The sequence below is a fragment of the Drosophila arizonae genome, chromosome 4, assembly GCF_054131065.1.
Source record: "Drosophila arizonae isolate 15081-1271.41 chromosome 4, UAZ_ARI_1.0, whole genome shotgun sequence".
NCBI lineage: Eukaryota > Metazoa > Arthropoda > Insecta > Diptera > Drosophilidae > Drosophila > Drosophila arizonae.
The window spans coordinates 14,603,388-14,625,633 of record NC_142924.1 but is presented as its reverse complement, the minus strand read 5'-3'; the positions used below and the strand labels follow the sequence as shown (position 1 = coordinate 14,625,633).

Here is a 22,246-nt window from a genome sequence, read left to right as displayed (position 1 = left end):
ATTTGAAATACTCCTACAATATTAGAATGGATTTTTTCAATTATGAGAGTATGGGTTAATAACATGATTAATATGAGTTAAAGATGGGGGCAGATGAGAGTTGAGATGGAGCATAGGAAAGAGACAAGAAGATGGCCGGCAAGACAAAATGCCAATGAAAAGGTTGGATATTATAACTGAAGAAGAGATAAGATGAAAATAAAAAGGGAGTTAGATAACAGGAAGCATTTATATGTAGTTATAATAGAAGAAAATAGTAACAGAAAAAGAGGAAAAGCAAAAGATGATTATGATAATGAATAAGGGAAATAAGAGACCGAAAATTTAACTTTTATATACTTAAAGAAAAAAATAAGATATATGTAAGTATCTTGCTAAGTTTTTACCCCGTAAGGTATTAATAGAAGAAGATTGAATAAGTAAAAGAAAAAGTTAAAGAAATGACTTGCATATAACTGTATAAGATGTCAAATTATTAGGTTGTATCATATTATGTATAAAAAATGTTGGAAGACAAAATATAAAGCTTTGAATGGAAAAATAAATAAATCTGTCATATGAACATACATACATACATACAAGTATACAAGAGTACACAAACTGTGGGGGAACAGAAGTGTTGAAAATCAGGTAAATCTGCCTCCAGCTGAGACTGTGACTGTTACTGTGATTGTGACTGTGTTTGTCTGGCTTTCCATAGACACATTTTACATACATATGTACAATAATTATCTGTGTGAATTTGCATGTGCACAAAAAGTTAAAAGCAGGAAAACAACTTATGTAATGGTAAAAAAAACATAAAACATATTAAGCTTAAGTCTGAAGCCAACAAACAGCTGCTGCAAAAAAAACAGTTGAACTCTTTCTTATGGCGGGGACAACGACTCGAGTTCAAAATGTTCCACATATGTATATAAAAAATATACACATATAATTTATATATACATATTTACATATATTTGCTTGACCCGCTTTCAGGCAACAAAAGTTTTTGAACTTGAACCAATTCGCATATATATATTTCTTTTTTTTTTTTGGTTTTTTTTTTTTTTTTGCTCATCCGTTGTGCGCTTATAAAATGATTTGAATTTATTGTCCGGCAAGAAAATAATTTACATATGTATTAAAAGCTACTTTAAGCAGTCGCTGAATCAGACTCAGTTTGCGATTGTTTCTATTTCTCTGCAGATGGGTAAATATATGTGTATATATATATTTTATATATTTGGTTTTTAGGCATAATTAGCAAATATTTATTTGCCAATTGAGCCTTGAGCCAAGACCTTGAACCAATTATTTGCAGTTGTGAATAGTGTCTTTGATTGTCTTAAGTTAAAACAATGTTTAGAGTTGATTAGCCGATGGAGATCTGTGAGCAAAATAATGAAATTAGGGCTTTTATATTAACATCGTGATAAAACAATTGATCAATTGGTCAAGTTAATTAAACCAATACACTACAAAGCTTTCTTTTAAGTTTTGGCTAATTTTTAAACTTATAACAATTATATAAATATTCAGCATATCAAAACTAATCCGTTGCCTTTTCTTCTCTCTCTTTCTACAGCTAAATAAGATTGCGTATACGCCACATAGTACAGCAGAAGCGAGTGTCCAGTCGCCATGAAGGAGACCAAGGTATTGGAGGAGGGCGACGCCTCGTTGCTATCCGAATCATTGCTGAAGATTGCCAAGCGGGAGCTGCGCGAGGACAAGTGCACGCGCGAGCAGAGCCTCGAGCAGCTGCGCAACTGGGTGCTAAAGAACGAGGATCTGCAGAATGTGCGCTGCGATGATACCTTCCTGTTGCGCTTTCTGCGCGCCAAAAAGTTTAGTGTGCCGATGGCGGAGCAGACGCTGCTCAAGTATCTGAACATTCGGCGCACATTTCCACACATGGCCACCAAGCTGGACTTTCTGGAGCCGCGTATGACCCACCTCATCGAACAGGGTTACATATTTGCGGCGCCGAAGCGGGACAAGCACGGCCGACGCGTTGTGATCATCAATGCCAAAGGTTTGAATCCAAAGTTTCACACAAGCTGCGATCAGGCAAAGGCGCATTTTCTGACTTACGAGTGCCTCATGGAGGATCAGGAGACGCAAATCACGGGCCTGAGTCATGTGGGCGACTTTGCGGGCGTGACTACGGCGCATGTGACCAACTGGAATCCCACAGAGTTTGCGCGCGTCTTCAAATGGGGCGAACAATCGCTGCCCATGCGCCACAAGGAGATCCATCTGATCAATGTGCCTTCCACGCTGAAATGGCTGATTGACTTTGTGAAGAATCGCGTCAGCTCCAAGATGAAAAACCGCCTGAACATCTATGGCAGCGACAAGGAGCTGATGAAGAGCGTCGATGCCGAGTGCCTGCCCCAAGAGATGGGCGGCTCAATGCCCATGCGTGAGATGATCGAGCTGTGGAAGCAGGAGCTGGCTAGCAAACGAGATCTCGTTCTGGCCCTCGATCAGAGCACCTTGCTCTCCGATCGTGGCATCCAGCGACGCAGCAGCTACAATTCCGAGAAGACCAGCACGGGCACCAATTTCGTCTCACAGATCGAGTCCATCGAGGGCAGTTTTCGAAAACTGGAGTTCGATTAGGCACAGCCGGATACCCGATCCAATGGCCCTTATGCTATTCGATATATATATATATATAGATAAGATTTAGTTGTAGGCATTATCCTTAATTTGTAATTTGCACACGCAGCGCTTTGCTTTGTTGTTGGCTCATCTTCCCGGCTGGCAGCTACTGTTCCGCTGGACTGGGAGCGGGCACTCGCTTTCGCTTTTCGGTGGCACCCCGCTTTAATAATCCTGCGCTTCTTTTGTATAATATTTTTTGTGTGGAGTACAATAATAAAAGAGAACAAAACGAGAGGAACGACTGGCCAGCGTCATTTAGTTCACTTCCAGCTGGCCGGCATAGAACGGCCAGCGCTGTAGCTGCCGATGCAGTGCGTCTGCATCCCTCGCACTGCGACTCACATTGCGCAGCACATACAGCTGATAGCCGGGCTGCAGCTTCAGGCGCCTCTGCGACTCCCAGAGCAGCGCCTGAGCCATCTGCAGCTGGCACATGCTAGGCAGCCACTGGCTGAACTCCCCAACAAAGGCCAGCACCAGGGAGCTCGACTGCGGCAGCTCGGCAAAGCTGCTCACATACTGCCAGCCCCGCGCCTCGTAGGTCTCGCAGTCGCCAGCCAAGAGGAAATTAAACGGCAGCTCACCGATGTGTGCGCGCTGTAAACGAAAGTTATTCAATAAGTGCCAGCAATAAATAAATGACTTGCACCTGTGACTCACCTGCAGACCATGCAGCAGACTCGCACAGTTCTCGCTGCACTCATCGCTCGCCGTGTGCGTAATGTAAACATTGACAACTTTGTTGGCCTCCAGCTGGGCGATATCATGCAAATATGCGCCACTCCATATATCATGTCTGATCAGATTCAATTTATAGCCATTATAAGGCACAGCAATTGCTGAAAGTATAAACATAAATTATATATTAGTATTAAATCTGAATATTTGGATATATATTGCATATATATGTATATAGGCGTAAATATTACATTTCACTTTTATATTGAAAAAAAATTATCAGTATATCGAATTAGGTTTCTCTAACTAACATTCAGTCTCTTGATATTCGTTCAAGGTATACAAGTTTTTTTTTTTTAAGTGTAAGCGCCCAAATCAATAAACAAATTTGTGTTGACTTGTTAACTAATATATTATTCAAATGCGAATTAAAATCTTCTCTAGTTAACCGCCTAGCTGATTCAGATTCAACTAAGTATTATATTTATTTGCAGCCACATAGTGAATTATTTTTATATCATTGTTTTTTTTTTATTAAAAATTAAATTAAGCAACAAAGTAACATTGATTCAATTAACAGCGGTTTCCTAAAATACAGTAAAGTCTCTCACATCACTTACTTTGTTGCCAGAGCAAATAGGTGGCCATCACCAGTCCGCTGATGAACATCAAGAGCAGTCCGATGGTGCGCCAATTGATGCACTCCTTTGTGTATATCGCTGGAGACAAGAGAACTGTAGCGGAAGTGGACGATGTTTCGGATGTGGAGGATCTTCCACTGGGCAGCAGGGGTGTTCGCTCGGTGGGCTCCATGTAAACTTCGATATGCTGATAATTGTCACATGAGCCTGTATATTTTGATGATGTGTAGCTCGGATGTAGGCCACCGCCAACGGTCGCATGCACTATGATTATGCGAAATGTTAAGCAAAAAACAAATAATTACGATAAAAACAACAACCCGAAACGATAAGCAATGTGACACTATTTGTTCGCTTAAGCTGCGCATTTAGTTGCTGAAGAGCTGACTCAGGCTGCGTGTCCGGGAGTAACCCACAAAAGTATATTGTACATAAGAGGCAGCTTTCCAGAGAGTCTCTTCAGTTGTGGTCATCACCTACCCACATTCTGATTGACTTCCATTGGACTTCCAGTAGTCCAGCGCAATGGCAGCCCTTGCTCGTTCCGTTCTCACTGGAATTTGCTGGATGATCGTTTTTAATCGGGATTGCACAAAGAAGAAACTGCGACGGCATCGGCAAGCTGACTGAGCCACAGACTGAAGCCGCAGCCCGCATGACGTTTCATTACAGCTGTTCTGAGCACACACACACACACACACACATACATACATACATACAGAAATGTCCATGTACACTCGCCCTCGGTATGCATGCATGCAAATATATATGTGTGTGTGAGTATAGACATAAACGGACCCTGTATTTATGTACATACATATGTAGTAGTTAGATTACACGCGCTTGCGACAATTGCTTCCATTATGAACAGTAAATATATGCATATATATACATATTAGCATTCGATTTAAATAACATGTTCCGCATTGAGTTTATTTAGTTTCTTGCACTGCTTTTAATTTTTGTTTTCTATACTAATAACAATCACTATTATTATTTATACATACACACAAAGTAATTTTGCTTAATTATTTGTACAGTGCTTCACTTGAACAATCATTTAACTTAAGACTTTTTAGGGCATTAAATACTAGAACATAAATATATGTCATTCATTTATAATGCAATCGCGAGTGAATAGCTGCCAAAAATGTACACAACTATAGAGAAACATTCATGTTGACATTTCGGACTCTGAACCACTTTAAAAATTTAACTAGGAAAAACGAAAAATATCGAAATTCTAAAAGAAATGCATACGCCACAGCGTTCAACTAACTTATAAAACCAAATACTTCGGGTCAAGTTCAAGATTACGTGCCGCTTCGTTGCCGCCTGCATTGGCAGTGGCTGACTTATCCCATTCAGAGTGCTTATCGTTTACTTATATGACCGCCATATCTGCCAAGCACACAAAGCCGCCGATAAGAAGGTAATGCCACGATGCAAGTATTTGGATTGAGTATTAGGCGCATAGCCCAGGATCACAGGCGAGGATACATCTGTTAACGGCAGCTTGTTTAATGCAACTTCGTTATTCTCCTCCACCTAACAGAATACATATTAATATTTATTTGATTAACTAAAATCAAGTTCACATTACCTGATATTGGCAGCAAGGATCATAGTTCCAGGAAACTGTATACAATCCGGTACAGAAGAGCGACATTGCACAAATGGGAGCCGCAATCACTGGACGGTCGTACCACAACAAGCTAGATATTAAGGAAACAACGCCAGTTGCCACTGCAGTCTTGTGGAGGCAATTGCCTACCCATATCCAGCGACCTAAGTGTACCAAATAGTTATTAAATCGACAAAGTATTAGGTAAACCTATTTTTAATTTACCTGTCTCATCGCCTAATCGCGGCGGCTCGATGATTATAAAGTCTACTTTCGCCTCAAGCGCCTTTTCCAGCTCTGCTTCAAAGCGTTCGTGTGCATTTGAACTGTCGTAGACTTCTCGAATTACGTGAAATGTTGGCTGCTTGCCTGTACTGTAATAAAAAGTTGATATGTTTAAAATATATTTCATTTTATACACTCAACAGCACAAGAATTTAAATTCAAATTTTTGAAATCTAAACGGAATTCGATTGTGTTCAATTGGTATTTATTTTGCGCGTGAATGCGGTCACACTTATATGCAAATGTACATACATGTGTGTGCAATACAATTACATACTTATACACAATATGAAACCGCATCGCAAATTGCATAACTTAGTGAAGATTGCACCATATTTTGAAAATGGCTCCTTGCTGCTTTTACCTGTTTCTGTAAATGTCGCGCATATTTACCTATCAATGCTCTTGCCAAGCATTTTGCTGCATTTGTTTTGAAGACTATAACTGCGCGTTGTTTTTATGGACTAAGCGATACGATAATATATACCATCGGCAAAATCGAGGCACACATATAACATATCGACGCTCCGCCGCTAAATATCGACATAATAAATGAAACTATGTGGCAGCGCTGAAGTGGATATATTTTCCTGATAATTGTTTGCTTGGTAAATTATTTATACAATTATTAAGGCAATAAAATGCTTACTTTCTTTTAATTTCCAGCCCCCAACACAAAATGATAATGATCTACATTGCGCTTCTTTGTGAAATAAACAATTTGACACGTATAAACTAAGTTGAAGCTCCTCGTGCGAACGAACTAGTTCATTAGTTCAGTTCCCGATTGCTCAACTTCAACATAAGAAAAACAATTCAATAAAACAGAGAAACAACATGGACAAGCAACGATTGCCGATGCCGGAGATAATAAATGATGATAAGCACCGGCATAAACAGGTGAGAAGGACTCCAGCTACAACATGCAACCAAAGTTGCATTCAGTTTTTGTCACGCCCTGCAATATCTGCAACTAAAAATTTCTTTGTGGCAGTTCAATGGGCATTTCGACAGCAACCGATTTCGACCGCCCAAAGTGAAAACGCGCTATATTGCAGTTGAGAATAACAATTTGAATCGCAGTCAGTCGTCCGGATCCTGCAGTGCAAACAACTCACAAATAGCGCACGCGATTTCCTTTCGTGGCGGCTCAGAGTGCTCGGATGCCGGTATATTACCAACGTCGCCAAGTGCTGCTGCAGCTGCCTCGTCCATGTCCACGACGTCCTGCAATATGAGCCACTTCGAGCAGTGTTTCGAACGACTGACAAAGCTGGGCGAAGGCTCCTTTGGTGAGGTGTTCCAGGTGCGAGATCGTTCTGACAGCCGGCTGTATGCGGTCAAAATCTCCAAGCAATTGTTCCGTGGCGAACAATATCGAGCTGAGCGACTGGAGGAAGTACGGCGATACGAGGAGTTCTCTGGCCATGAAAACTGCATTCGTTTCATACGTGCCTGGGAGCAGTACGATCGGCTATTCATGCAAATGGAGTTGTGCCGCGAGAGCTTGGAACAGTATTTATATCGCTGTCGACATATTCCAGAGGATCGCATCTGGCATATATTACTCGACTTGCTACGTGGCTTGAAGTCGCTACATGATCGTAATCTCATACACTTGGACATTAAACTGGAAAATGTGCTGATCGATGATGACGACACATGCAAGTTGGCGGACTTTGGGTTGGTCATCGATGTGGACAAAGCGAACAACCATCAGGCAACAGAAGGTGATTCACGTTACATGGCACCTGAAATACTGCAGGGTCACTTCTCCAAGGCTGCAGACATTTTTAGTCTGGGCATTGCAATGCTGGAGCTGTCATGCTACATGGACTTGCCATCCAATGGGCCGTTGTGGCATGAGCTGCGCCAGGGGAAGCTGCCTGAAGAGTTCATCAGCAGTGAGTACTTTAATTCAAACGATATTGAAATATAAATAATAACTATTCCTTTGCGTTTGCAGAAATCTCAGTGGAACTGCAGCAGGTTATTAAATGCATGATGTCGCCAGATCCACGACAACGACCAACGACGGAACAGCTATTGGCGCATCCTCGCCTTGTGCGAATGCAAAAACAGGAGAAGTCCATGGTCACATTAAAGCTGTTGGTAAGTGTATATTCAAATTTACAATATTCATTTATATAATTATTATCTATTATGTTTTCCAGTCGAAATGCTTTCGCCGTTCGCGCCGTGCATTTTGGTTAAAAATGTGCAATCTAAAGACGGCGGCGTATCGTTGTTTATTCTACTTATTGGAAATCTTGCATCTGTACAAGCCCATTACATCTTCACAGACTCCGATGTATAATGGCAATACAGCAACCGCTGCGCCCTCATCACCATCCACATCAGTGGCCGGTGTGCCGCGCCTAGAGTTTCAGCTCGTGGGATCAACGCCCATTGGTAATCGTGATTGTTATATCTCCGATTTTCTATTAGCCATGGATATGGATTTATCACAGCACGGCACACCGACAGCCTGTGAACGAGAGAATCTGGTGAATTCGACGCCCATAAATCATAATCATTTAACGGCCAACCGTCAAAGAAGGCAAGTAGCTGTCTCATAATCTGTTCGACTCTCATATTCACTTATATACTCTTATAATATAGCTCTTCCGCACGAAAGACTCGCCCAGAGAAGAGCAACTTATTATCTGTAGATGAAAACTGCTCATTTGCCTCGTCCCCATCAAAAGTATTGGAAACGTCTTCGTTTAGGGGCAAAAAACTATTTACATTAGATGTTGATGAGGAGTAATTGATCCTCAAGATTGCAACGGAATGAATTTATGGTTACAAAGCATATATATACAGTATATCAGCTACAAAAAATGCAACCCATACATATGTCAAAAATATATCGTTATATATATTTAGAGTTTAGTTCGTAGTCTCATAAATATCCCTAGTTATTAGGCCCAACGATTGTATAATGTTAACGCTTCTTTAGAAGAACTTGTTAAAACTAAACTTTGTTTTTATAAAGTAATCCGAATTGTAAAAGATAATACATATAAGCATGTGATATATATACGAAGTGCGATTTGTAAAAGCCGCAAAATTATAAAGAAAACTTATCATAAAAATTATCAATTTAATTGCAATAAATATTACACTGAAACGAACGAATATGTTCGTATATTACATATAGACAATAAATATTAAAATATGTTTTAAACTTGGCATTTAAAAATAATAACAGCAAATTAACAGAAATATATGTTTAGCCGCCAGCATTTTATGATCAACTCGTATGTGCGTTAACATTATGTTTACAGGCGCAAAATGCAACGCTAACAGGAGTCTAAAATTGCGTTTGTGAACACCACATGTGGCTAGTTTGTCTCCAAACGTAAACAACGAGGTTTTTGGAAAACTAAATCAAATTGAGATGGCGGCTCGTAAAAAGAAGAAAGTTGAGATTGTATTCGATCCACAAAAACGCAAGTGAGTAGCAGTAGCATTCAAGTCAAAACTATGTTATTAACTTGGATCACACAAAACAGAGAATTTTTGACTGGCTTCCGAAAACGCAAAAATGAACGCCGCACTCGGGCAAAGGCAGAGTTGGATCGCAATCTTAAAGAGGAGCACAAACGTATACGAAAAGAGGTGAAAGATAGTTTTAAACATCTCAAGAAATCGTTTGAACCGCTGCGGGAACTTACTGAGGAGGATAAGATTGACGACTCAGAGCAAACTGAAGCGTATGAAGATGACGAAGTGCAAGTTAAAATCGTGGAGCTTACCACGAATGATTTAGCTGCTCAACGCAACATGCTGGGTGCCAACACAGCTGAGGAGAGCGAAGAAGAGGAAGCACCGCAGAACAGCGAAGACGATGACGAGCAGCAGACCAATGTCATACCTGGCATGGACTTCGATGTGAATGCCAAACGCAATCGTAAATCGGTAACCACAGCTGGAGAAGCAGACAGCAAGGCTATGGAGGCAGATATAAAAAGCAAAAAGGACCTAGACAGACTGATGAAAACGAAAACGCTGAAGAAAATTAAGAAGAGCAAACTGTTCAAGCAGAAAGAGCGCATGGACAAGAAAACCAATCTACAGAAAACGAAACGTGACCGCAATAACACCATCCGAAGCGTGCCCAAGCACCTGAGAAAGAAACTGAAGCATGGTAAAGCGACAGCCGGCGGACAGACGCGCTACCGCAAAGGTCGCCTAATGAACAAGAAGGAACTACGACGCAAACGAAGCGGAGGCGGCGGCGATTAGCCATTTAGCGTTAGCCAAAAGGTTAAACGATGTAATTTACATAGTAGATAATACATAATGTTTAGTTATTTCTTTTTTGTTTTACGGTTTATTTACTATTACACTATTTTGATCGAAATAAACTGTATAATATAATTTTGCTAATTCGCCGACGCCGGCCGTTTTCTTTGTTCAAATGCCTTATTATTTATTCGTAAATGTGTGTTTCTCTTTGTTTGTATAATATAAATCCAACGTTTTTATTTTTATAATTTGGGTTATATTTTAACACTAGCAATCGGTTATTGCCGCTAATGCTATAAATAAAAGTGGCGTTCAATTGAAATATCCGTTCAGTACGCCATCTAACTTAGACCGATGTTTAATCTACTCTCATTGTTTAATATATAATATGTACAGAATTTGTTTGTTGTTAGTTACTTAAAAATATTGTTATTTTATTTTGTGTATTTCTTATAAGGTTTGCATCAATGTGTATCTTATTTTCTTTTCTCCTTAAAACAGTTTTGTTTTGGTTTTAGGCATAAATGTATTTGTTTTTATTTCTCTCTCTCTATCCGTTAATGATTTCTGTGTTTTATAGTTATAATCATTTTTTTGTGGGGTTGCAACACTTTTTGAAAATGTTTACAGCCCCTGCGACATTACGTTTAAATTATGTGTATTCCAAAACTCTCATTTAAAAATAAACATAATAAATAAAATGCCAAACACGTTTACAAATTAAACCTGTTAGAGGTTGCTCTAGCTTATAGCTTACATGTCCTAGTCCTAATGTATGCATCAGCAGTTAAAAAATGTTTACAAAACTCGTGTAAAATCCAAGCGAACACGTTTGCCAGCTGCTGAAAAGCGTCCCCCACAGCGGCAAAAAACGCAACTAATGCAGCGAAGCATTCATCAACGTCCAGTTACGATTGTTGCTGCTGCTGCTGTTGCTGATGGCCTGTCGATTGATGTTGACGGCGCGTGAAGCTGCCGCCAGACGCCAGATGGCGCTGCAAGGCACGCTGCTGTTGAAATTTGGCGCCACCGCCGCCAAATCGATTATATTTGAATTTGTTGCGCTGCTGAAAATTCTGTCGATAATTCTGATAGAAGCGGGGAAAAGAGCCAGACTTGTTGCCGTTCCAGCGCTTCTGACTCTCGAACTCCTGGAATGGATTGTAGCCGGGTATACCGTTATTTGATTTGACTGACGCCGATTTGACCTTGCGCTGACGTCCACGATCCATTTCATTCTCTTCATCATCTTCTGCATCACGCTTCCGCTGCTCGCGCGCTTCAGCCAGCAACTAGGGAGAAAAATATGTTCAGTTTAATATATTTCGGTCATCTCAACATAAATCTGCTTGACTCTAGGAAGGGTCTTTGGTAATGAAGCTTATGTAGATGAGTTAACGAGCACAATTTTCATGCGATTTATAAATGTAAGAGGCTGAAAGGCGCACTGTCAAGCTATCGATTAATAGAAATCGATATTGATAAATGCGCATGTTTTTCATGTTCTAAAATTGAATATTCAAATTCGAAGTGAATATGGCACTGAATGCTCTTAATCCTATCAATAATTCAATGAATATTTTATCAGTTACATTTATCTATCAGTTCATTTGGCAAAACGGAAACGGGCACGGTTGAATTTATGATAACAACTGGAATCAAACTGGCAGTCAAATCATAAGCTTCATTTATTAGATGGAGGATAATAAGGTGGATAACTACAACAGCAGCTTTACCTATTGGGCGCTAGGATTTCGACGAGTTCTTGAAACAGGTTTTTGGGTGGGGAGTATTAGGCGCATTGAAGTATCCACACGCAGCATGGAGACTTCAACACAATCACAGTTCGAGGCGAATTGGGGAAAATTGAGATATACAAGCACTTCTTGCAACAACGGCTAAAACAATTTATCGGTTGGAGCCGTCAAGCTCTTCATGTTGCTGTTGCTGTCAATGTTCTTGTTATTGTTAATATTACTGTCACTGCTGACGCCGACAGACCCATCCATATCGCCGTAACCAGCTATCCGTTTCGCACAAACCAAATCAAAACTCTATATGAATGTGGGGTAAAATGGTGGAAACAAATGCAAAAATTACAAAACAATTTTCGTAACAACAAAAAAGTCATCATGCAATGAATATTTACAAATACAAAAAGAAAACTAAAAACAAAACCAAAAACAATCACCACATATACATAGATACAAACTGAAAAGCATAGTACAGAGTACAAAATCTCTCATAAAAATGCGTTGTTTTTACTGCGCCTCGGTGTATTTATCAATAGGGAAGCCCGCTTTTTAACTGTCTCGATTAACTAAGCAAAAACGACGCATCTTTAATCAACTAAAGCCAAATTACAAGCTACAATGTAATGCATTTAAGAAGCGGGTGTTCTGGCTCTTACCTGCTTGTCCAAATCGGACGTTTTGCCGGTCCAGCTGAGCACCGAAGTGCCATAGCCACGATGGGTCTGCTTTAACAGTTCGCTGACTGCATTGCCATTGGCCGTAGCCTCACTTTGATAGCCATTGCCGACGCGAGGCGCCTGCGCCGACTTGGCGCTACCATTTAGCAATTTCTGGCGCTTGGCCCCAGGCATGGCATCTGCTGAAGACGGTTTGCTGGCAAATGGATTGTTGAGATTTTTAGTCGTGATACTCGGTGTGGGCTCCTCCACGACAACGACTTCATCATCGTATTCTTCCTGTTCTGCATCAGCGTCTGCGTCATCATCCTCATCCGCATCCTCATCATCATCATCGTTATCATCATCCGTGCGGGTTATTTGCCAAATGCCAGTCTTGGATTTAATCACGGCTGGCGAGGGCGGCGTCTTTGGCGATGCCGGCGCCTTGCCATTTTGTGACTGCCAGCCATTTTTGCTGATCAAGCTGGAGCTGGAGCTAGAGTTGCTTGGTTTTCTTGTGACCTGCTGCTGCTGCTGCTCATCCTCGTCTGCATCAGCAGTCGTAGTTCCTGCTGCTGTGGCTCTGTGTTTATTTTTATAGTTGTTTAGACTTTTGAATATCTCGTCTATGGCATCAGTCTTTTGTTTGTGGCTGTTAACATTGGCCGACGAGGCATTTGAGGCGGACTTGTTGGATTTGGTGCTGGACTCATTCCCACTGCCATTGCTCTTGGCATGACCATTACGCATTATGGATGGTTGCTCATCCTCCGATTCACTTGAATCGGCGCCACTGCGTCGCTTGCGGGGATTAGCTGGCTGTAGCTGTGGTGACACTAGCAGCTGTTGTTGTTGTTGCTGCTGTTCCTGCTCCTCCTCGGAGGCAGACTCATACGGCACCAGGCTCTTGAGTGGCGTCTTTGGCTTCAACTTGGCAGTTTGTGCAACACTCTCGGCATCCTCAAACATTTTCGGCATGCTCGGCAGCTGAGGCGCTGTGTTGGCTTTCACATCAACATCATCGTCACTGTCCTCATCCTCATCCTCCTCATCGGATGATATTGGCAGAATATGTTGTTGCTGGTGTTGGCTATTGGTTGCTAAAGTGTTGTTGTTGCAGGAACTTTTGTTAGAATTTGCATTTGCAATTGCATTTGCACTTGCATTTGCAGCAGTTTCTCCCTTATGCAATGACCCAACCAGTGAATGCTTCGATTGCGCAGACTCCTGAAATTTATTGGCCCCCATTAGGAGGCCATTATGCTGCTGCTGTTGTGGCTGTTTCTGTGGCGATGACTTGAACTGAATTGAAGTGTTTGCAGCACCAAGTACATGGCCATTGTTGTTGGCATAGCCATTAGGCAACTGTGGACCAATGAAACGCGGGGACACGGCAGAGGCAGATGTTGAGGTGGCCGTAGCTGCCACAGCTGTAGTGGCTACCGACGGGCTGTGCTGTCCATTGAGACGAAGTCCGTTCAGCTTGGGCACAGATGTACTGCAGCTGCTGCTGCTGTTGATGCTGCTGCTGGCCACGTCCAGCTCGTAGAACATGATGTACGCATTCGTATTGCAGACACTTTGCATCGCAATGGGCCGTACATAGCTGTCATCAAAGTTGTAATAGCTGCCCGACTCGGTTAGCCCAATGGCCGTATAATGGCCACAGTGCTGAGAAACGCCCAAATGGGTGACCATCGATACCAGGCGATAGCTCAAGGGCTGGGTTGACGCCGCTGGGCTGCGTGCCGCGAACCGGCTGAGGTCTATGCGTGGCTTGAAGCTAATCTGTTTGGTCAGCTTATTACCCATCATCGAGAAGCGCTTCAACTGGATGCAGAGCGTGATTGGAGCACGTTCCAAGCTGAATTGTTTAGTAGCAGAGACCTTGGAGAAGAATATATGTAAATATGAATTTCAAATCAAAATACTCTTATGGACAACTAGACTAGACTCACCTTTTTCTTGCAGCCCTCGCACTTGTAGCCCATGTCCTCGAGGCGCTCACGTGAAAAATAGCCATCAAACGCCTCCTCCAGGGTGTCCGCCTTGCGTATGTCCAGCAACAGATCTTGGAAATGTTGAAACGTAATCGAGACATGATTGCAGCTAAGGCAGCGAACCTCGCTACGCAAATAGCCACCAAAGATTTGACTCAGCGGCGTCGTCTCCTTCACCAGCTGATCAAGTTCTTTGTAGTTGCGAAAGCGCATCAGATACGCCTTCTCCATAGCCTCGACCAGAAAGCGCAAGAACTCATGGGCATCCTCCTGGCGGCCAACGACCATGTGTTTGCATATTTGGCGCAGCTTTGTGTATATGAGAAATGGTCGAACCGCCGTCTGATTCGACTGTGTTGTCTGCAACGTCTTGGCCATTGCACAAATGATGCAGCCACCGCTACCACATGACTCGCTTATGTTGCAGTTCTCCACGTGCGCCGTCTCCGACACAAGCCAGTTGGCTAGTGCTGGTATGTGGAAAAGAGCCTGTAGCGTCGAATTGAGGTAACACGTATTGCCCACATTCAGCATTCCGGCTCCCACTTGCCACTTCCTATCCGACTGCTTCCACCCGATGCGAATGTTCTCGCGCGGGTACAGCACCCGCTTGGGCTTGGGCAATTCATTGGGGTTCGTAGTGGAATTCTGATTGGACTGCTCCACTGTCTGTTTGCGATTGCCATTCACAGTCGCAGCACTGCTGCCGTTCACACCGTTCGTATTGTCTGTGAATGAAACAGCAAATTTGTGCCTGGGCATTAGCACATGTCGAAAGAGTCGCACCAGCAGCAGCAGACAGGGCAACAAAATCAATTTATAGAGCAGCCACAGTGCGTAGCTGCTATCCGCAATTAACACAGTCATTATAATACATTGGACGTATCCCAGTTGTGGCACACGAAAAATTAGCTTTAATACTAAAATTAAAACGAATATGACGGACACAAATACTGCCAGAGGCAGCGAGCGCTACATACACACACACAAATAGATATATACGTATGTATATAGAGAGTTATGCACATATATAATTGGTCACCTGTGCATTTGTGTTTGTGTTGTGTTGATAACAGCGAGCGTTTACTTGACGTACTCGTTAGCTTTACAAAAAGAAATGAGAAAAAGAAGAGTGACCACTATACACTGCGTCGAAACGTATTGTCGTCCCGTTTTAGCGCATGCAAATTGCAAGTTCCACGATTACGTTGAGTGTTGCCAACTGAAATTCGGACAGCTCGTTGTGCAAATGGTACAACTTTGGCGCGGTCCAACAATGCCTGTTGTTGTAGGTGTTCTGCTTCTGCTGCTGACAAAACATGGCCAGGCAGAAGTCTTTGACCATTTGTCTGCAATATCTTGCGCCTTTGTTTTACTTCCTGCTTTGCTCAAATGATTCGCAACGCGCGTACGTGTGTCTGTGTGTGTGTGCGTGTGTCTGCGTGCGTGCATGACTCACAAACACAGATAAATACTTGTAAGTGTATGCACAAATCCATACATACATATGTTTGTATATATGCTCATTCAAAACAATCAGCGAAATGTGAAGAAACATTTGCTGAGAATCGAGTGAATAAATGAAGGAAAACCTCCCATTGCAACACAACACAATGAGTGCGAGAGATAGCGCACAAGCGGTGTATTCGTGTGAGTGCGAGCGGGCGCAAATGAGCGACCGCGTGTAAAAATGTTTGCCGCGACGGCTGCACGTTTTTTTCTGCTTCTGCTATGTGATTCAGAAGTAGACAGTAGTAAAATTTTGTAGTGGCTCGCTGCTGCAATCGCTGTCGCTGTTGACGTCGCAGCCTGTCCAACTTACTCTTTGTGATCGTATACTTGTTTTGCTTGCTGTGTCTCTATTCTTCACATTCTGTTTATATATGGCCACCACGTAAACCAGCCCAGTTTTTTCACAAACATACAGGGCCACAGAAGGTGCCGCTGAGACGTTGGTGGCGACGTCGACGTCGCCTTAGAAGCTTATAAATGTTGCAGGCAGACAATTATGTTGAGTCGTTCACACGTGATTTTGCGCTGAATATGGCAAAATAAACATAACGCATACACATACACACATACTTTATATAACAAACAGAAAAACAAAAGAAACAAAACACTTACCATGCCCGTTCGAGCTGAGTGCTTTGCCAGTGCTAGTACCGTTAGTTTTGTAGCTGCAGTTGGCAGCTCCACTGTTATCCGGCTTTATGACGATGTATTTTGATTTGAGTTTGGCCAGCACAGATTCATGGTAGTTCTCCACCTCCTCGTATTCGATTTTGGCCAGCAATACGCGTTTGGCGTTTGCCACAATTTGACTCTGCAGATTATCCGTGGCCGAAGAATCGCCAATTTTGGCCTCATCAGCAGAAGCAGCCGCAGCAGCGGTAGAACTCGAACCAGAGCCGGATCGACCGCCAGCCGCGGCCGCTGCTACGCAACCACTGCCGCCGCCGCCACCAAGCGATTCCCGCAGCGCGGCGTTCACGACATTTGCTGTTTCGCACACAGCCAACGAGACGGGCATGGCGCTCGCACTGGTAGGCGTTTGTGGTGGAATTTTGAAGGATTTTGCGCTGCGCTCCCCCGAAACTCTGATACTGATAATGGACGTCAAATTGAGTTTTGGGCGGGGTTGTATGGGTGTTATTGGGAATAGGCGATAGCGCGTTAAATTCAATCGCTTACAGCGGGATTATGGGGGGGAGTGTCGAAAAGGAAATGAAAGCATTCGATTCGCTTTGATTTTTTTTTTTTGTTGCTGTTGTTGGTTATGTGGCGTAGGCGGCGGGAGTGTTGCGCGGACTCGGACCCAGACACGCACCAACACACACACACACGCACACAGCACACACGCGCGCTTTGCTTCACAGCTAGCTGTTGTGCATTTGCGCAATCTTCAAGATCCTCCGCCCGGTCGACAACTGCACACGTTTTTATTATGGCTATCGTTGCTGCTGCCGCTGCCAGCGTCCGTTCAGCGACCGCTCGTCGTCCTTCAATAACGCTGAACGTTCGTTGCCCGCGCGACTACTATGTATGTCTTTATGTTCTTTTTCTTATATTTTTTCGTCTTCAGTTTTCGTTTTACTGCTTTCGGCCAACACACCAACCAGCCAAACCGACGCACGCACACTAATACAATTACACACGCTTTTTTCGCTTTATACTATTGCTATCCGAAATCTTCATGAAAGCCAGTTAGGAAACACGAAACACGTCGTAATTTATTTGCAAACTGCACATTACGATATTATCAATTGTATTTGCACATTTCGCGAACGAAAAGTTGATTTTAGAAAAATAATGACAATTCCTTCCCTCGTGTTTCTTCCGACTGTCGATTCTCTTTCGCATCTCTATTCGCTCAAGTAGACTGCCCACTTATTAAAATTAGATGGCAGCTCCAAGTGAACTTAGCTGCGCACAGTCCGGCCTTTACATGAAGTTGGCTGCACGCGAATTGCCCCTCATATTAAGTTGGCAGCTCAGTAACTTTGGTAACACTTTGGTATTTTCGGTTTTATTGATCGTGGTCACTCTGCATGACAAGTGCAGCAGATGTAAACGCATAAACATTTGCGCTCTTTACTAGTGAAAACAAAATAAATAAATTTAAGACGTGTAACACAAAACACAGTGCACCAAAATGGCTTCGTTCTTCAATGTTGGCGCTCTGGGCAATGTTTTCTCAACACCTATCGGACAGCGTATCGGTGAGTAAATGACAAAATAGCGGTCGCATAATGTGTGTAATATGTGTGGGTGTGAATATGAGTGGGTGTAATATATATGTAGGCATTTATTAAATTGTATCACTTTTCAAGCAAGTAAATGTTGTGTGTGGTTGTGTTTATTTGCGCATTTACATTGTAGCTGCAATGGATAGCATTCAAGCAGCGCATGAAAATCTGTTCATGGAAAATTGAATTTTCCCAACTTTCTTTTGGTCGTTTTGTCATTTTCTTATTGTCACTCACACATACGCACACCAACCGCTTACCGCAAAGCTAGATTTGTTGTTGCCATCTGAATATTATGGCGAAAAGTAAGCTCGTTATCAGGTTAGTACGACGGCAATTCCCCTTCCCCTAATTAGCCCATTGTCTGATAAGATTGCAGCTACACATACCGTACATATTTAATATGTGTATGTGGGTGTGTGAGTTGAGTATGTATGAGTGACAAGTAGTGATGAAAAGCGGCCTATTCCCTAATGACACATAGAAACACATATGTATGTACGTAAACAACGAATCATTTTCATGTTAATGGATTTTTGTTAGTCATCGAATACACGAAACCTAAAACAAATAGAAATAAAATATGTACATTTAATAATAATTCGACACACGCACCTTTCCGCCCAATTCCTTGACCAGCTCAAAGTGCGCTGCACGCAATTAGTCATCGAGACTTACGGCTGCCTCTAGTTGGGTTGCTCGTTACATAAAAGTGTTAATTTATTCATTTTTACTTTCTGCTCATTTTCGTAGTCACTTACTGGTATATATACCTGTATGTGTGCGTGTGTGTGCTTGCTTTTGTGTATTAGCGCTAATTTTCACTGGTTTACTAATTCACTAATTTGTTGCTTCACCTCTTCTTTCGTTCCACTTTGCTTTTCCTATCTCTTTTGTTTTGTTTTGTTTGTTGTTGCCTATTGCGTTTCTTTTAGGGTGGGCAGTGCGTTGCACTCAACAATATTCGAAAGTACTCTCCCTCTCTGGCTCTCTATCACACTCTCTTTCTTTTGCTCATTCTCTCGTATATAATATGATCGGGTTACACGAAGCAAATGTCTTGTTGCGTTAACATGATTTGAATTTCAATGCGAAGTAACTTCTGATCAAATTAGAATTACATATTCATATATGCATATATTTATGAATATACTATTGTGGTTTTTATAGTAATAAAAAGATCTTATTGCTTGCAAAATTTATTTCTGCCACATGATTTTTTTATTGTTGATTTTTATCGCGTAAACAAAATGCGATGACTCGACATAAAAATAAACAAAACAAAAAATGCTCTTGATTGCTTAAAAGACAAATCAAATATTTAAACAAATTGTTTAAATGCTAACATCGCCAAAAATGAAATAATATATTTATATCATGTATGTTCATTTGCAGAAGCTGCCACCGACGCGAGCTTAGCTTCTGAGAATTGGGCAGCGAACATGGAAATCTGCGACATGATCAACGAATCCTCCGACACAGCACGTGACGCAATGCGTGCTATTCGCAAACGCCTGTCACAGAATGCTGGCAAAAATAATCAGGTGATCATGTATACGCTCACTGTGCTGGAGACGTGTGTAAAGAACTGTGGCAAGGCGTTCCATGTTCTGGTTGCCCAAAAGGACTTCATCAATGAGCTGGTCAAATTGATTGGACCCAAAAATGATCCGCCCGCCATAATGCAAGAGAAGGTTCTTAGTCTGATACAGATCTGGGCAGATGCATTCAAAAATCAGCCCGATCTTAATGGTGTTACCCAAATGTACATGGAACTGAAGAACAAGGGCATCGAATTTCCGCCCACCGATCTGGATGCTATGGCGCCCATATATACGCCACAAAGAGTGAGCGCATGGACTATTAACTATTAACAACAATCGTAAAGTATTTATATATTTTGTTTTCAGAGCGTTCCAGAAGTGCATCCCTTGCCGCATCCACAGCTGATGGGCGCCCAACATACCATATCGCCTCAGCATGCGGCAGCTGCTGCGCCAGCCACTGGACCACTGCATTTAACGCCCGAACAGGGCGCAAAACTACGCTCGGAACTGGAAATTGTTAGCAACAATATGAGCATATTGGCTGAAATGCTGAGCGTGCTGAAGCCGGGCCAAGAGCTGCCCGATGACTATGCCCTGCTAAATGAGTTGACTGCCACCTGCAAAGAGATGCAGTCACGCATCGTCGATCTTATTGGACGCGTACAGGACGATGAGTTGACAGCGGAATTTCTGCGCATAAACGATGAGCTAAACAATTTGTTCTTGCGTCACCAGCGCTACGAGAAGAGTCGCGCGCAGAGTACTGCGGGAGCGGCAGCTGTAACGTCTCCATCTGCTGTGCTAGGCGCTGCGATGGGTGTTCCGGTAGCAGGTGTGGCAGCAGCGACAGCTGGAGCAGCTGCAACTGCTGTACCAGCCACAGCCGGAGCTGTCAGCAATACGCCACAAAGTGATCAGCTGCTAATCGACTTGATTGAGAGCAGTGAGGATAATTTGCCTCAAGCCTTTGGACAGATGCAATTGGGCGCAGGTGGCGGAGCAGCAGCTGCGCCAGTTGTTGGCGCAACAGGCGCTGCGGATGAGTTTGACATGCTGGCGCAGTCACGCACGGATGGCAACCAGTGAGAAAAATATTATTTATATTGGTCTTATACATAAATTGCTAAATTCATTTCTTTGTGACTCCAGCAAAAGTGATTTGCTACGCGATATACCTATTGTGGATGCAGCAGCTGGCAGCGTTTCCTCGCCGTACAAGCAACCAAATCCAGCACTAGCAGGAGCCGCAGCAGCTGCTGTAATACCGCCACAGCAACAGCAAACACAACGCTCAGCCGGCGATCCGCCGGTGGTAAGTAAAGTGAGTAATGTGAACGCCTTAGATCCGATGTAAATTAATATGTCGCTCTAATCTTTGTTTGTCTAATCCTTAATTTATTTCATATTTCAATTTGCAATACTGTTTATTTATTTACTTTTATGTTATTGAATGCAAATTAAAATTTGGTTTGTTTTTGGTTTCGATGGCGCCCATATAGTCGACGAAAGAGAACGAGATCGACGAAATGGAGGCGTGGCTGGGCAGCTCAGTAAGTAGCAATGCAGCAAAACAGCAATTTCACCAAATTTTTCCACCCACAAGCTTGTTTTTCTTTTATGCACTCATGGCACATACTAGCTTTTAAATTGTTCGATTAATAACATGAATTGCGTTTGCTTTTTGTTAGATTTCTGTCGGTGCAAAATGCATTTACTAATGTTTTGTTTATTCCCAACAGAAAGACATTGATGGCATTGAGGAGTTGACAAGCTCCGAGTTTGACAAATTCCTTGAAGAACGTGCCGCTGCCGCTGAAAATCTTCCAACGATCAATGCATCGAATTCCGCGACAGGATCTGCTACGACAGACAACAGCTTACGACAGACACCAAAGAAACCAGGCGCTGATGAGGATCTGCTCGCTCTTTGAGTACGTTCGCGGCAACAGCTCCAATTTGTTTACTCTTTCCGAAATGTTACACACGCCTAACATAATTATACATACAATATATATAAATATATATATTTATAAATAGCGCATACATATAACAATTTATGTAAAATGTTTTAATTTGTTTTCCAATTGGCTTTCGTATTTTTTTAATTCATTGTCACTATCATTTTCTTAACAAGAAATTCCAAAAATATTAACTGCAACGACAATTGTAACGTATTCCAAAATGCAATTTTATTTTGCTCTAATCGTAAGCTAAACACACACATACACATTGACTGTAATTGTAATGTATATTATGTTAAAAAAGTCTATTTGTTGTTTATTTATACATATACACATATACCTTATAAAGTTAATTTATTAAAGAAAAGAAAAACGAAACTAATCACATCAGTGGAAAATATCTGAGCGTTTGGTATTGAGAGGGAATGTTTACACAAACTCA

General features: G+C 42.2%; 7 protein-coding genes across 12 annotated transcripts; 4 read left to right on the top strand and 3 right to left on the bottom strand.

The window, feature by feature from the left end:
* Window positions 1-991: 991 nt before the first annotated feature.
* On the bottom strand, window positions 992-4,596 carry PGRP-LD (Peptidoglycan recognition protein LD). Its single transcript, XM_018006146.2, has 4 exons — window positions 4,455-4,596; window positions 3,954-4,238; window positions 3,316-3,494; window positions 992-3,252 (listed from the first exon to the last, which is right to left on the bottom strand). The coding sequence occupies exons 1-4, from the start codon at window positions 4,474-4,476 to the stop codon at window positions 2,911-2,913; spliced, it is 828 nt and encodes a 275-aa protein (XP_017861635.1). The 5' UTR covers window positions 4,477-4,596; the 3' UTR covers window positions 992-2,910.
* On the top strand, window positions 1,627-2,889 carry Cralbp (Cellular retinaldehyde binding protein). Its single transcript, XM_018006142.2, has one exon. The coding sequence runs from the start codon at window positions 1,627-1,629 to the stop codon at window positions 2,608-2,610; it is 984 nt and encodes a 327-aa protein (XP_017861631.1). The 3' UTR covers window positions 2,611-2,889.
* Window positions 4,597-4,880: 284 nt separating the features above from the next.
* Pmi (Transmembrane protein Pmi) lies at window positions 4,881-6,416 on the bottom strand. Of its 2 annotated transcripts, none has more exons than XM_018006151.2 (4): window positions 6,277-6,416; window positions 5,824-5,972; window positions 5,578-5,762; window positions 4,881-5,522 (listed from the first exon to the last, which is right to left on the bottom strand). In XM_018006151.2, exons 1-4 carry the CDS (start codon window positions 6,297-6,299, stop codon window positions 5,355-5,357), a joined length of 525 nt encoding a protein of 174 aa, XP_017861640.1. In that variant the 5' UTR covers window positions 6,300-6,416; the 3' UTR covers window positions 4,881-5,354. The 2 variants fall into 2 exon arrangements, with proteins under 2 accessions (XP_017861640.1, XP_017861641.1); XM_018006152.2 differs by having other exon boundaries at window positions 6,248-6,388.
* Window positions 6,350-8,981, top strand: Myt1 (protein kinase, membrane associated tyrosine/threonine 1). The gene is made up of 6 exons (XM_018006134.2): window positions 6,350-6,491; window positions 6,550-6,783; window positions 6,878-7,787; window positions 7,850-7,995; window positions 8,058-8,443; window positions 8,506-8,981. Exons 2-6 carry the CDS (start codon window positions 6,721-6,723, stop codon window positions 8,651-8,653), a joined length of 1,653 nt encoding a protein of 550 aa, XP_017861623.1. The 5' UTR covers window positions 6,350-6,491; window positions 6,550-6,720; the 3' UTR covers window positions 8,654-8,981.
* Window positions 8,982-9,182: 201 nt separating this feature from the next.
* vito (nucleolar protein viriato) lies at window positions 9,183-10,278 on the top strand. Its single transcript, XM_018006147.2, has 2 exons — window positions 9,183-9,342; window positions 9,402-10,278. The coding sequence occupies exons 1-2, from the start codon at window positions 9,287-9,289 to the stop codon at window positions 10,132-10,134; spliced, it is 789 nt and encodes a 262-aa protein (XP_017861636.1). The 5' UTR covers window positions 9,183-9,286; the 3' UTR covers window positions 10,135-10,278.
* Window positions 10,279-10,370: 92 nt separating this feature from the next.
* scny (ubiquitin specific peptidase 36) lies at window positions 10,371-17,996 on the bottom strand. Of its 3 annotated transcripts, XR_001915797.2 has the most exons (5): window positions 16,675-17,996; window positions 14,509-15,278; window positions 12,548-14,437; window positions 11,874-12,191; window positions 11,291-11,429 (listed from the first exon to the last, which is right to left on the bottom strand). XR_001915797.2 is itself a non-coding variant. In XM_018006120.2 (4 exons), the coding sequence occupies exons 1-4, from the start codon at window positions 17,078-17,080 to the stop codon at window positions 11,046-11,048; spliced, it is 3,450 nt and encodes a 1,149-aa protein (XP_017861609.1). In that variant the 5' UTR covers window positions 17,081-17,996; the 3' UTR covers window positions 10,371-11,045. The 3 variants fall into 3 exon arrangements, 2 of the variants coding, with proteins under 2 accessions (XP_017861609.1, XP_089323281.1); XM_018006120.2 differs by lacking the exon at window positions 11,874-12,191 and having other exon boundaries at window positions 10,371-11,429; XM_089467155.1 differs by lacking the exons at window positions 11,874-12,191; window positions 16,675-17,996 and adding an exon at window positions 15,593-16,280 and having other exon boundaries at window positions 10,371-11,429.
* Window positions 17,997-18,056: 60 nt separating this feature from the next.
* LOC108612986 (TOM1-like protein 2) lies at window positions 18,057-22,202 on the top strand. 3 transcript variants are annotated; one of them, XM_089467181.1, is made up of 6 exons: window positions 18,057-18,269; window positions 19,692-20,143; window positions 20,207-20,925; window positions 20,993-21,155; window positions 21,343-21,393; window positions 21,583-22,202. In XM_089467181.1, the coding sequence occupies exons 1-6, from the start codon at window positions 18,203-18,205 to the stop codon at window positions 21,772-21,774; spliced, it is 1,644 nt and encodes a 547-aa protein (XP_089323307.1). In that variant the 5' UTR covers window positions 18,057-18,202; the 3' UTR covers window positions 21,775-22,202. The 3 variants fall into 3 exon arrangements, with proteins under 3 accessions (XP_089323307.1, XP_017861621.1, XP_017861622.1); XM_018006132.2 differs by having other exon boundaries at window positions 20,993-21,164; XM_018006133.2 differs by lacking the exon at window positions 21,343-21,393 and having other exon boundaries at window positions 20,993-21,164.
* The last annotated feature ends 44 nt before the right edge of the window (window positions 22,203-22,246 follow it).

Bases quoted from the DNA above. Each gene is read 5' to 3' on its own strand.
- vito (XM_018006147.2), top strand. From the start codon at position 9,287: ATGGCGGCTCGTAAAAAGAAGAAAGTTGAGATTGTATTCGATCCACAA. The intron at 9,343-9,401 runs GTGAGTAGCAGT...CACACAAAACAG, and splicing joins TTCGATCCACAAAAACGCAA to AGAATTTTTGACTGGCTTCC.
- Cralbp (XM_018006142.2), top strand. From the start codon at position 1,627: ATGAAGGAGACCAAGGTATTGGAGGAGGGCGACGCCTCGTTGCTATCC.
- PGRP-LD (XM_018006146.2), bottom strand. From the start codon at position 4,476: ATGGAAGTCAATCAGAATGTGG. The intron at 4,239-4,454 runs GTAGGTGATGAC...GCATAATCATAG, and splicing joins GGAAGTCAATCAGAATGTGG to TGCATGCGACCGTTGGCGGT. The intron at 3,253-3,315 runs GTGAGTCACAGG...TTTCGTTTACAG, and splicing joins GTCTGCTGCATGGTCTGCAG to CGCGCACACATCGGTGAGCT.
- Pmi (XM_018006151.2), bottom strand. From the start codon at position 6,299: ATGCTTGGCAAGAGCATTGATAG. The intron at 5,973-6,276 runs GTAAATATGCGC...TTTTTATTACAG, and splicing joins CTTGGCAAGAGCATTGATAG to TACAGGCAAGCAGCCAACAT. The intron at 5,523-5,577 runs GTAATGTGAACT...GTATTCTGTTAG, and splicing joins ATCCTTGCTGCCAATATCAG to GTGGAGGAGAATAACGAAGT.
- Myt1 (XM_018006134.2), top strand. From the start codon at position 6,721: ATGGACAAGCAACGATTGCCGATGCCGGAGATAATAAATGATGATAAG. The intron at 7,788-7,849 runs GTGAGTACTTTA...TTGCGTTTGCAG, and splicing joins GCCTGAAGAGTTCATCAGCA to AAATCTCAGTGGAACTGCAG. The intron at 8,444-8,505 runs GCAAGTAGCTGT...CTTATAATATAG, and splicing joins ACGGCCAACCGTCAAAGAAG to CTCTTCCGCACGAAAGACTC.
- scny (XM_018006120.2), bottom strand. From the start codon at position 17,080: ATGCCCGTCTCGTTGGCTGTGTGCGAAACAGCAAATGTCGTGAACGCC. The intron at 15,279-16,674 runs GTAAGTGTTTTG...TTTCATTCACAG, and splicing joins ACTCAGCTCGAACGGGCATG to ACAATACGAACGGTGTGAAC. The intron at 14,438-14,508 runs GTGAGTCTAGTC...TTCTTCTCCAAG, and splicing joins GCGAGGGCTGCAAGAAAAAG to GTCTCTGCTACTAAACAATT.
- LOC108612986 (XM_018006132.2), top strand. From the start codon at position 18,203: ATGGCTTCGTTCTTCAATGTTGGCGCTCTGGGCAATGTTTTCTCAACA. The intron at 20,926-20,992 runs GTGAGAAAAATA...TTGTGACTCCAG, and splicing joins TCACGCACGGATGGCAACCA to CAAAAGTGATTTGCTACGCG. The intron at 21,394-21,582 runs GTAAGTAGCAAT...TATTCCCAACAG, and splicing joins AGGCGTGGCTGGGCAGCTCA to AAAGACATTGATGGCATTGA.